Source organism: Pundamilia nyererei, unplaced genomic scaffold (genome assembly GCF_000239375.1).
Source record: "Pundamilia nyererei isolate P.nyererei 1_Seehausen unplaced genomic scaffold, PunNye1.0 scaffold00153, whole genome shotgun sequence".
Classification (NCBI taxonomy): Eukaryota; Metazoa; Chordata; class Actinopteri; order Cichliformes; family Cichlidae; genus Pundamilia; species Pundamilia nyererei.
The window spans coordinates 589566-601345 of NW_005187554.1; the positions used below are offsets into that span (position 1 = coordinate 589566).

An 11780-nucleotide genomic window follows, 5' to 3' on the forward strand; every position below is an offset into this window, starting at 1 on the left:
CTTCTTCAATTTAGAGTTTCTGGTGACAAGAAGTCAAGCCTACAAAAGTTCCAGATTGGGGTTTCAGATATCCATATAAATGGCTTTAAACTATCAATACTCAATAAATTTAAAAGTTCAATTTGGTTAAAAATAACAACAGTTTTGCAGATTTTTGTTTGTAATCAAAATTAGCCCAATAGCCCAACATGAATCAAAAAATACCTTTATAACTAATGTGTACATTTGCCTTTTTTCTTTCTTCTTTGCTCAGTACATTGGGCGGGGAAAAGCCAAATAAAGTGACTTTAAAAAAAAGTCTATGTATACACAGCTGACACAATTAACTGGAACAAAACAAGTTAAACATTAGCTCATACTTAGCATCAAACTTCAGTCGCAGTTAAGTTATACATTATAGTTTTATAGTTTTAAACAATAGCATAGTGTATTATTGTGGGGGTTTTACAACATAAAGCACCTTGAGCAGACTGTTATTGTGATTTGTGATATACAAAAAGAACTCAATTGAACTGTAAACACATTCACTCTTAGCCACGCTCATGTGTCAGATTAAAAGAAATGTGTAAAATGGTAAAAAAAAATAAAAATAAAAAACATCCTGTAAATAGGATCAGAAAACAAATTGGTACTAACAAATATAACAGGAACTATAAATACAAAATCCAGAAGAACTGTTTTCAAATGCATCACTGCAAATAAAATAAACACACTGACAAGATGGGAACCACACCGTGATTAGCACCTTCAGATCCCTGTTACATAAACTTTAAATCAGTGAAATCTAATGTTCCTTTCTGTATCTGGACCAGTTAATTAAAACCTCAAAGCAAAGAGCCATTCACAGCTGAAAACCCACCCTTCCTCAGCCAGGCTACCCGTGCAGTACACATTCCAGTCTGATTGGCTTAGCTGTTGGCCCGCAGCCCAAAAGGCGTCTGTATAAAACTCCCTATGTGCTGAAAGGCAGAGTCAGAAAGGAAAAGGAACCCTGGAGTGACTGTGGGTTAACAGGAAAACTGAATTTGTTCTTTACTGCAATTGAAAGCACTGGAAAATGTGCAAAGGATTAGCCGCTTTACCCCAAACCTGCCTCGAAAGGTGAGTACTGAATCATTGCTTACATCTTAATAGTGTGTTGCTGTGATGTGGTTTGGATCCCACAAAGTTTGACTAAGCTTTGTAACCTGTTTGTGGGAGTTCTGTGCCATTAAAGTTAACAGTATGCACTGGAAAGCACTTTAAAGCAAAAAGAAGTTCACTTTATGAGTTTTTACTTTTGTGGTCTATTTTCTGCCTCCTATAAATTATTTTTAAACAGGCTTTTTGACACAGAGAATAATGTACATGACTTGTTTTAAAGCTTTTATTGTTTTACAGATGAATAGTGTATTGCTTAAGCATTCAAACACTGAAGGAGGTCAGGCATGTTGCTTAATGAGAGAAAGAGAAAAAAAAGTGTGGTAAATACTAAAATAAAAACAAGACCTGGATTTTAGGTTTTGTTCCTGACTTTTTTTTTTTTTAACAGTTTTAGCAGCTTTATTTCTGAAGCTGTGTTACACTGATTGTTAAAGCAGATTTTTACTTGTGAGTGTAATGTCAGTGTCCTGTTCAAATATACTACTCTGGTTAGAGGATGACACTTATCACAGTGTCACAATTTGATAAGCATCTGGACCGGACTGTTAGATGTTAAAGCGTTGTTGTCCCGTTCTTCTTTCTGTCATTCAGGGCTAAGGAGATCAAGTCGAAATTAGGAGTCTTACTGCAGAAGCCGGAAAATGCCATCGACCTCATCATCCCCTACCCTGAGAAGACTGAAAAGAAACCGGAGAAGCTCCAGAAGTGAGTGTTTTTCCCTCCGAGGGCTGAATGTCTGTGATGTGGGTAGTGTTTTCCTGATTATCTGTTAACCAGATAACTGATGGTAAAGCGGGAGAACAGAGCCCCAAGCAGGTACAAGATGTGGAGATCAAGTGAAACCTCCCCAGACATTGAGTGGGCTCAGACGTTGGGAGTGTGACGGTACAAAGCTTGAGATTTCAAATGCATTGCCTTGAACAGACTGTGGTAGTGGAAAAATATGTATGAGATGCTAAATTATGCCGGTTTTTTGTGTTTATTTGTCTTCTGTTACTGTACACCTAGACTTTTGGTGTTGTAAGGGAAACTTTTGCCTTTAATGTTTGTTTTTAACATAATGGAAAATGTTTTAAATAAATTGTAGCATAACTAGACTAGAAAGACCTTGACTTGTGTCAGTAAAAGCATGATGATTTTTTTTTTACCACCTAAAAACCAGCCACAGTGCAGCTTTGAGGAAGGTTTATGTGGCTGTGGCAGAAGCTTTATTTGGGTTTATTTATTATAAATTTGTCTTGCAGCTCCTTTGACCTTTTTGTTTAGTTTGGCTGACAGCAGTCGCAGCTGCTCTCCTGCCTGAGCTGTCAGAACTCCATTTTTTTTCTTATATCATCGAGAAAATTGAATTTATGTTTCGTTATTCCGTAAGCTTTGGTTTGAATTCTTATTATTTATTCTTAACCCTCATTTTTTCTGAAGCACACTTTTTTCCTTTGTTTTTTTTTTAAAGATACAGATTGGGTGTCACTCACTAGCTATTCCAACTATTTTTCCCCCATAAAAAAAAGCAGGCTGCTTTGGAAATGCTCCCTAAAAAGGGGACTGGAAGGCAGCATTGTTTCACAATCTGACTTCTTTGTCCAATTTCTTTAATAAAAGTCCACTTTGAATGAGTTTAAAGTTGGAGCTCAGTGGAAATGACAGGGAAAGATTCAGACATAGACGGTCTATTTTTCCTCTGCAGAAATGTGAAATCTTATAGTGCAAACTCAGTTCAAAAGCTTTCATCTGGCCTTTTTCAGACAAGGACAATACAGTACAATACAATGTGTTTGAATATTTATAGCCTGTTTTCTGAAGCTGTCTGGCAACAGTTCATCAGAGGTTTACTTGGTGTCTGTTGACAGTCATTTTTATTTTCCCCAACCATTTTCAAAGGAAAACAAGGCAAACACTAAAGAATCAAAGAATCATTTTTTTAGGTCTGAGCCTTAATTATTGTGATTATTAACACCTGTGTTGATCAACAACGATCTACGTCTAACCGGCTGCTTTAAAAAAAAGAGTCTGAGTGAGATTTCTCAAAGTCAAGGATTGTTTTGGGTTGGATCAGCACTCATGTACAAAGGTGTCTGTACAGTTATTCAGTGAGAAGGCTGAAATGTTTCCTGATTATTAATAAATACATACATTTGACCTTTACTGCCACTTAGCAGTCTCTGCATTGTGCAGGAAGCAGTTTTGTACGATAAGTTTACCTTAATAACTGTTTTTTTGCAGTTTAAATTGTAAGCTTCAAGCACTAACAACATGGCAGCTAAAGACTGTAAAGAAAGCCTTCTTAGCTCCTGAGGTAACTTTTACACTGTTTTTCCTCCTGACTGAAAAGAGGTGTTTTTGTGCACACAGGCCTGCTCCTGAAGAGGCTTCTCAATGGCGTGAGAGTCTGGACCGGGTCCTGAACAACAGCTGTAGGTCAACCCTCTCTATTTCTCACACTTACACTTTCTTAACCAGAAAGCTCAAGCTGAACGTTTTGTTGCGTTTCTTGTTGTTGCCTATTTTTTGTAAAAGGCTGAGTTTTATTTTTTTATGTGACATCTGTGGCTCGAGAAGTTGGAGTGGATTGGAAGGTCTCCTCCAGTACACATGTTCAAGTAGTGCCCCTGACGTCTCCTTATAAATGTGTGTGTGGCAGATAGAAAGGGTGTTAAGTAAAGCACCGCATGAATAGGTGGATGTGGCTGTTACTAAAAAGTGTTTGGTCTCTAAAGTGTTTTTTCAAAAAAAAAAAAGAAAATTGTTGCTTCTTGATATTGGACCTCACACGTCTTTCAGTTTATGTAACAGCAAAGCAAGAAATGCACACCAACAATTCTGCTTTCTGAAATCCCAAAATTGAACATTTTCCAAGTAAAGTTACCCTTTTACGTGCACCACACAGTGAATTTGCTTTGTTGTACTCATAGAGAAGCCTGAAGAACATCATTATTTTCTTCTGTCCAAAGCTGTCATTTCCATTATGTAAGAGCTATCATTGTAGTTTAACTTTAATCAGTGTCAAAGGGTGAAAACATGCCTTCTTTGAGGTCTGGTGTCTGTCTGCAAGACAGTTTAAACAGAAACAGTACAGCTAGCAGGCTTTGGTTTCCATGACAGCAAACGTGTGTGCTTAAGACCTACATGTGGCCATGGTGTTTTAATTGGATAAGAGAGATGGTGACGATAAGGTTTTGATCTTTATCTCATCCAATATTATGTGCTCACTCTGCATGGGTTTACAGTACACTATGGGTAGCAGGAGCTTGGTGAAATATGAATAAAAAACCTTTATATAACATCTTTAAATCTTTAAAAAGGGGATAAAATGCATTTATCTAATTATATATCTATCCAAAAAAAACACATAATACACATAATGAAATAGTTTGCAGGGGACAGAGTTATATAAAGAGAGTTTTTGGCATAGATGCTGAAAAATGTAAGAAGAAGGGAAAGGAATATTTACAGTCACTATGCGCAGCAAACACTCAATTTCTGGCTCGGCTGTTTACCTCGCAAAGTGAACAGAAAGCCTGAGAGCCTGCAAGACTGATGATTAACTCTAATGGTTAGCGGTATTTAGTACTACGTGTAAACTCCCCAGCTAATAAGTCACTTAGGTGGCCCCTGCGCATTAAAACAAACCCTAGATACAGATGTTGCTGATTTGTGAACAGAGAACCATTTCCTCTACCGAGCTCAGTGGAGTGGCAATGGACCTTTCTGAGTGGCTCCTTCAGCACCGTCTGGGGCAGAGAGATGTACGTCCCTCCAGTGTTTGCATGCTTGAATAAATGTGTATACCAGCCCAGGAAGGTTATGGGTGTTTTGGTTACATCTCTAGGGAGCAGTCTAAGTGATTCCAGCAGCACTGATTTATTGCACAGTTGCCGCAAACTGTCACACCGTGATTATTTATCTACATGATATTTTGCATTAACATTAGTCTTTATGGCTTTTCCTTGTTAAGTCCCCTGGGATTGTAAATGAATTATTTTCTCTCATGCACAGAGATACACTCTGCCCCCCACAACCCCACCACCAACGCCCTCGCACAACAGTCAATATTATGAAGAAAATACATAATGCATAACTACCTGTAAAAAAGGGAAAAAAAGATTACACTTGACATAAAAAGGGTTTAATTGGTGGCATAGTATTTTGGTTTAAATTACAGTAATTTCATTTTTAGGGGTTTTGTTTTTAAACGTGTTGCTGAATGATTCACTTGCTATCAGCAAGAAGGTTCACTGGAGCTTAATAAAACTAATTTCATGAGTATCGAGTCAAAGGCAGATACACAAACACTAAACACGAGGCTGTGTTCTTTGGTCGCTGCAGCTCTCATTTACAAACTTGTGCCTGTGCATGTGCGCTTTGCTTTTTGTGTGCCCTTGTACTCGTTCCAAAAAAGACAAAAAAAGAAAAAGCAACAACTTGATTAGGACTCTGAGCTATTTTTAATCAAGCTAGCCATTTAGATTGAAGATAAAGGCCTGAGGCCGCAGCAGAAAGCTTATCATTTGCAGCATATGCCTGTATAGACAATGGGACCTTTTGCAGGCATTGTGTTGAGCTACAATGGCCTTCGGGGAAATGAGTGGCTGTTTTATCAAGCTTTAGTTTGGATAATTATTTTGTGATAACCAAAGTGCTTTTATATTTGTCCATAAATAATCAATTTGTTACTTTTTGACATTCCTGAAAGGTAGTTGTCTAAATGTTTATAAAGTTGTGGGGGCTTTTTTTTAATTGTTTGTGGATTTTTTTTTTTAAAGGTATGAGGTAAAGCCCCACTAAATAGCATACACCATCCATCCGCTTTTAATCAGTAACAACAGAAATGCATTGTAATCTAGGCACAGTTTACATTAATTCTGTCAGCTTCTTAATCATGTAAAGTCCTATTTAGACATGGAATGTGTAACATTGGCAGTTTCATTTGTCAAATAAAGGCTTTTGAAACTGAGGTGTCTGCTATGTAATTCTTTAATTATGGTTTTAGTCAGGAGGGGAAAAACAGCCGTATGACAAATGGAAAACAGGTAGCAGTTAGAAAAGTATAGGTGGACTGATATTTTTCTAAAAAAAAACAGCAACAGTGGTCAGTTATTGAGGGGTTGGTGGGGGGTGGTGGGGGGGTTAGGATTTAATTCATGAAAAATGCCTGACCTTTTCTAAAAGACGGCATGGTTGTCACCCTCTCCCTGGAGTGTGGTAACAGAAAGTAGAGGAGTAACCACAGACATTATACAAAAGACTGACATAGCCTCTGTGACATCACCCACTGCATTGAGAAAAACAGCCTTGAAGCACTGACTTAGTTTTATGTCACTGCCAGCTTTTTGCAGGGGGAGCCAGAAGTGTCCATATTTGGACAAGGGGGAGGTGTGCAAAGTTAGCACAAGCTGCATCCACAGACTTATGTGTCACATAACAATAATTTGGGAAAAATCATACAAAAGACACCAACATCACAAACATGGTTGAAAGGTCCAGTTCAGTGACTTGGGTGAGGAAGTAATCAGCAGACAGCTAGTCAGCACACACCTGTCACTTGGCATTAATGCGCGAGCAGCAACAGGCTCTCAAGTATTAACAAGTCTTTTTAAGCCTTCATAAAATTTAGCCCAGCTCTGCAAAAGCAGTCTAGTGGGAAATTAGCCACAGAGACCAGAATCAGCTAAAAACGTGCTATTGTGAGCTTAAACATTTGGATCTCTGTCCTGCATTTGATTCCCCAAGTTTAGTGAAAATTAACAAAAAAACAGTCTTTCATACATAAAACCATGACTCTGGGACTCTGGCAATAGATCCTTTGGGCCTTGTGGGCTGAAGGTTGGGGCCTTTGTGGATCAGACTTATTTCAGTTAATATGCAGTGGGATTAGTCTTTGGAAAATCTAGAGGCTGAGTCAACACTCCTTTTGAACCATTTCTTGTGCTCATTGAGTTGTTCGGAAACAGTTTCTACTGTTTGACAAGGAGTGTTGTTCTGCAAGAGTAGAGTCTGTCATTACTGCCGACTGTGTCTGGGTTTGCACATGGATTTTAGCATTTTTAAATGAAAGAGCATTAAAGAGCTGATAAGTAGATCCTGTCACTTTAGAGAGGATGTGCTCTTAGAGACAACCTAAGTGGCTACATTTTTTAGCACGAAACATTGCTGCTTGGGAATGGAGGAGTTTCTCCTCTACAATCCAAATTATTAGCTTTTCCTAAGTCTTGGCTGCCATCCATAACAAACTTCAGGGCTCTAGACTAACTTTTTGCCATGGGCGTACCGGTACGCCTAACTTTAAAAAGTTAGGTGCACACAAATTTTATAATAATTTATATAATATAATGTGTTTTTCTGGATATACTGTGCTTTTTCAGCTTTCAAAGATTGATGACACCGTGTCAGAGCACTGGCTATGAATTTCAGAAGGATCAGGCCTTAACTTAAAAGAAAAGTTAGCAATAGTTCTTTTCCTATTACAGCTACATCCACTTCTGTCGTGCCTAGGCTGCTCACTAGGGCTGGGTATCATCACTGATTTCTATAATCCATTCGATTCCGGTTTTCAAAGTCCCGATTCGATTCAATTTAGCCTCAGACAGTCAGAAATATTATAATTCTGATCATTTATCAGTACTGACTTCACCAGAATTGTGAACATCACAGCAGATGCCTTTGTGTGAAAGTAACTGAGAATAAAACACAGAAAAACATGAAGCTGATTTTCCTGGTCTGGCTTTTTATAGCAGATAACCTTAAAAATATTCTACAATGTTCTGCATATAAAGTTTAAATTTCTTCAGTATTGAACAACAGAAAAAATAGCCTTTCTTGTCGGAGGTCATTCAAGTGAAAAAAAGAAAAAGAAAAGAAAAAGACAGCAGCCGACAGCGCTGTAAACAACGGTAGACTGGTGGGTAATAAGCGAATGAATAATACAGAAAACAGAGATTGGAGACGGGAAACTGTTCTTGAAGTACAGAGAGAGATAGAGAGAGAGCTAGCTGTGCATGAAGTGTGATTTTAATAGTCGTGGAAGCAAAACAGCAAAATTCATGACGACATTGATCAAATGTGAAGCGCAGTTTGCTGCTTCTTTTGCTGCTGGCTCGGTGAATTTTGGTTGGAGAGAGACAAAACCTGCAGCTCAGAATCAGCGCAAAAAAGACATAATCACAGCACGGACCGGACGCATCAGAACCGCTAAGCTCCGACAGCGTGTCCGTCTACGGGCTGTCGGGTGAGAAAGCCGAGAAAGACAAAGTTGATTCTGATGCGTCAGGTCTGTGTTTACGTCTTTGTGTGGAATCCGTGTACCTGCTCTCATCTGCTGTTTGGTTGTTGTTGAAATGGTCTTGTGAGCTTTAATCTGAGAATCTGGCGTTTCTGGCAAAACACAGTTATATTTAAAAGTCGATTCAGGATTTAATTAATTGATATCGCTTTATTCAATCTACTCACCTCCCACTGCCACCTGCACTTTCAACTGGACCACGGCCAATCAGAGAAGTCCCGCCCCTGACTATCTCTGATTGGTTTAGTCCACGATAGGGGCAAAATGTGTGTCTGTTGTTGACCACAGGGAAGGTTGCAGTTTTTTTGGGGGTTTTTTGCTACCCGAACAGTTGGTCGCACAGGTGCAACCAAATATTTTGTTTTTAGTCGCACCACTGAAAAATTTGGTCGCATTTGTGACCAAATTGGTCGCACTCTAGAGCCCTGCAAACTGAATAAAAACAGAAGTCTTTATTTTTTCATTGGACGCAAACAGTTTTCTCACAAGTTATATTAATGGTGGACTCAGAACAACCCATGTTGAGTTTTTTTCTTTGTTTTTGTTATCAGTGTTCCTTATCAATGTCACCATTGCTAGAATGACATTGGAGCTTTCTGTTCCTTTAATTTATTTATTTTTTGTTTGTTTGTTTTTTTACGTACAGTCATCAAATAAATAGAAATGATACATTATAGCACATGTAAGTCCCTTTCTTTCTACATTGCTGTATGTAAGCTGTTCTCTAATTAGTCCCTTTTTGTAGACAAAAGCTGTTAATAAGCACAGTGGTTGATGATATAGTACTGTGATTTGCAGAGATCCTTTTGTACTGTTCTGACATTTCACCTTAACAGCTGACTCCTCTGTATCGTTAGTAAATTGAAAGTCTCTTCATTAAGTGACAAACTTTGTATTTGTTTTAACTTTGTAGTCTTTGCGGGAATATGACATTACCCATATTCTTGAGCCATGTTTGAAGTGTAACGGATATACTCAAATCATGTTTAGTTTGACTTAGACTGTCACTGTAACTTAACTGAAGCTTACAATTGCCAACATATTTCCTCAGTGAAGTGCATACCAGGAGAGAGATTTTGATAACAACCTGTGAGTCTGTATCCTATAACATATCAGTTCATGACCTTCTCTGTCGTGTCTCCCTCTATCAGATGGTCTGTCTGCCTTCCGTAGCTTCCTGCAGTCTGAGTTCAGTGATGAAAACATCGAGTTCTGGATGGCCTGTGAGGATTTCAAGAAGACCAAGAACCCAGCGAAGATGGCTGCCAAGGCAAAGAAGATCTACGAAGACTTTATCCAGTCTGAGGGACCCAGAGAGGTCAGGCACTCATGTCACTTCCCTATCCCTACTCTTTCATCAGCTCAGCCTCATAAAGATGATAGATAGTTAATCTTCAAATTAATCATACATTGCTTGTTTCACAAAGTGGAAACTGATGCTTGACCTCTTACTTTAACACTCTCCATACTCTAAGTATTTCATGTGTTCACAGTATGTTCCAGGTCAAACTGACCCAGGACAAGATTTCCATAATGACTGTCTATGCTGAATTCCAAAGCACAGATCTGTTTGGAATGTAAAAATAGTTTATCTGACATTATTAAATGACTCATTAATCCTGTATCCTAAGTTGAGAGTGAATTTGTTTTTGATTTCACAATGCCAAAGTACCATCGCTACAACCTTCAATTATTAATATAATTCATTACGTTAAATTATATCATTTTATATTAACATTATTTTATACTTAATAATGATATAGGCAGCATGGTGGAGTTAATAGTGCTATCCCAAAACACCAAGAAGTTTCCTGGTTTTAAACTCGGCTGGGTCGTTTCTGTGTTTGTAACTTCTCCCCCGCCTGTGTGGGTTTTCTGTGCTCTGCCTGCCTTCCACAGTCCACAGGTTCACAGTTTCAAGACTGACTAAGAACATTGTTTGCCACAATTTGAGGCATACTGGTGGATCTAAATAGATACAGGTTAAATTTTACTCAGAACAGCCTTAATGTACAAATATTTGCAGCATTGGTACAACTGCATAACTTTTTTGCATATTTTAATATTTGCGTGTTTGGGCCACTTAAGGAAAATCCATCAAACCAGGCTAAGAATGATTAAGTAACTTCTGAAAATAATAAAAGAAAAGTTAAAAAACAAAAAGCAGGAGAATGACAACCAAAACACATAGCACCCTAGATTAGCAATCACTCCACAGAGAGCTGTATATAATATATATAAAATTGGTTAGAGGCAGAATTCAAATTGCATTATTTAGAAACAAAAGCATAATATTCATCAGCCTTCTATAACCAAACTTTTTAAAACTGAGAATCAATCCAGCATTTGGAACAGTGGTAATTCTTCTCTTTTGCAACAAAGAAAAAGAAGAATCATTTATCTGTTGCTTTTATCACCATTGGTACACTCCGTAACTAACATGGAGAAAACCATGACTGAGTCTTCCAAGTGAGTTTTGAGTGAACAAGTTTTAGAAATACTTGTTTTTATTTCATAAGATCTACCTTTTTGATCAGAATGACCTCATAAAATTAGAAATAACAAAGACTGTAGCCTCTGTGACATCACATTTAAGTGTAAAATTTCAAGTTATTGCCGTTACCGTCTTGGCAAACATATTTGCATGAGAGGTTAGACTAGATAGAAACAGATGCCTGCCTGTTAGTGCTAACATATTAAAATATTACTCGTATTTTCACCCGTATTTTATATCAACTTCTCTTATTTATCCTAGTTTTACTTGCTTCTGAGAGAATTTTGGTTTTTTGTCTTAAATCTCTCTAACAGGTCAATATTGACCACTTCACCAAGGATGTGACCCTGAGGAACTTGGTGGAGCTTTCCCCTTCAACCTTTGACCTGGCCCAGAAGAGGATCTATGCCCTCATGGAGAAAGACTCCTTTGGCCGTTTCCTCCGGTCTGAGCAGTACCAGGAGCTCCTGGTCAACTAAATTGAGTAGCTAGGGCAGGGGTGGGTAGGTGGGGAGATTTTAAACAGTAGCTAGATGGTTTGAAAAAAAGAAAACTAATGAAGAATTTCGATTAAATATTTATAATAAACTACTGTGTGTGTGTGTGCGTGCAAACTATAATCTGGAAGACTTTTGTTTTCCAAAATCCAAATTGTGAATGTCATAGATATTACATTTCAAAATTACATTTTGAATTCAGCTAAAGTGAAAAAAATGCCTTTTGAAATAGCCCCACCTTTCCACCCACCCACCCCCGCACACACACGCACGTTCCTAAATTTGGACTCTTAAACTTGATGGTTTCCTAGCATGACCTCAAATGTAAATCAAAATTTCCTTTGAAAAAAGTACAGGGATGCACCAA

General features: G+C 38.1%; 1 protein-coding gene across 1 annotated transcript; it reads left to right on the top strand.

Annotated features, from left to right (window-relative positions):
- The first annotated feature begins 958 nt into the window (after positions 1 to 958).
- Positions 959 to 11503, top strand: rgs5a (regulator of G protein signaling 5a). Its single transcript, XM_005745062.1, has 5 exons — positions 959 to 1101; positions 1735 to 1848; positions 3496 to 3557; positions 9574 to 9740; positions 11231 to 11503. The coding sequence occupies exons 1-5, from the start codon at positions 1058 to 1060 to the stop codon at positions 11393 to 11395; spliced, it is 552 nt and encodes a 183-aa protein (XP_005745119.1). The 5' UTR covers positions 959 to 1057; the 3' UTR covers positions 11396 to 11503.
- The last annotated feature ends 277 nt before the right edge of the window (positions 11504 to 11780 follow it).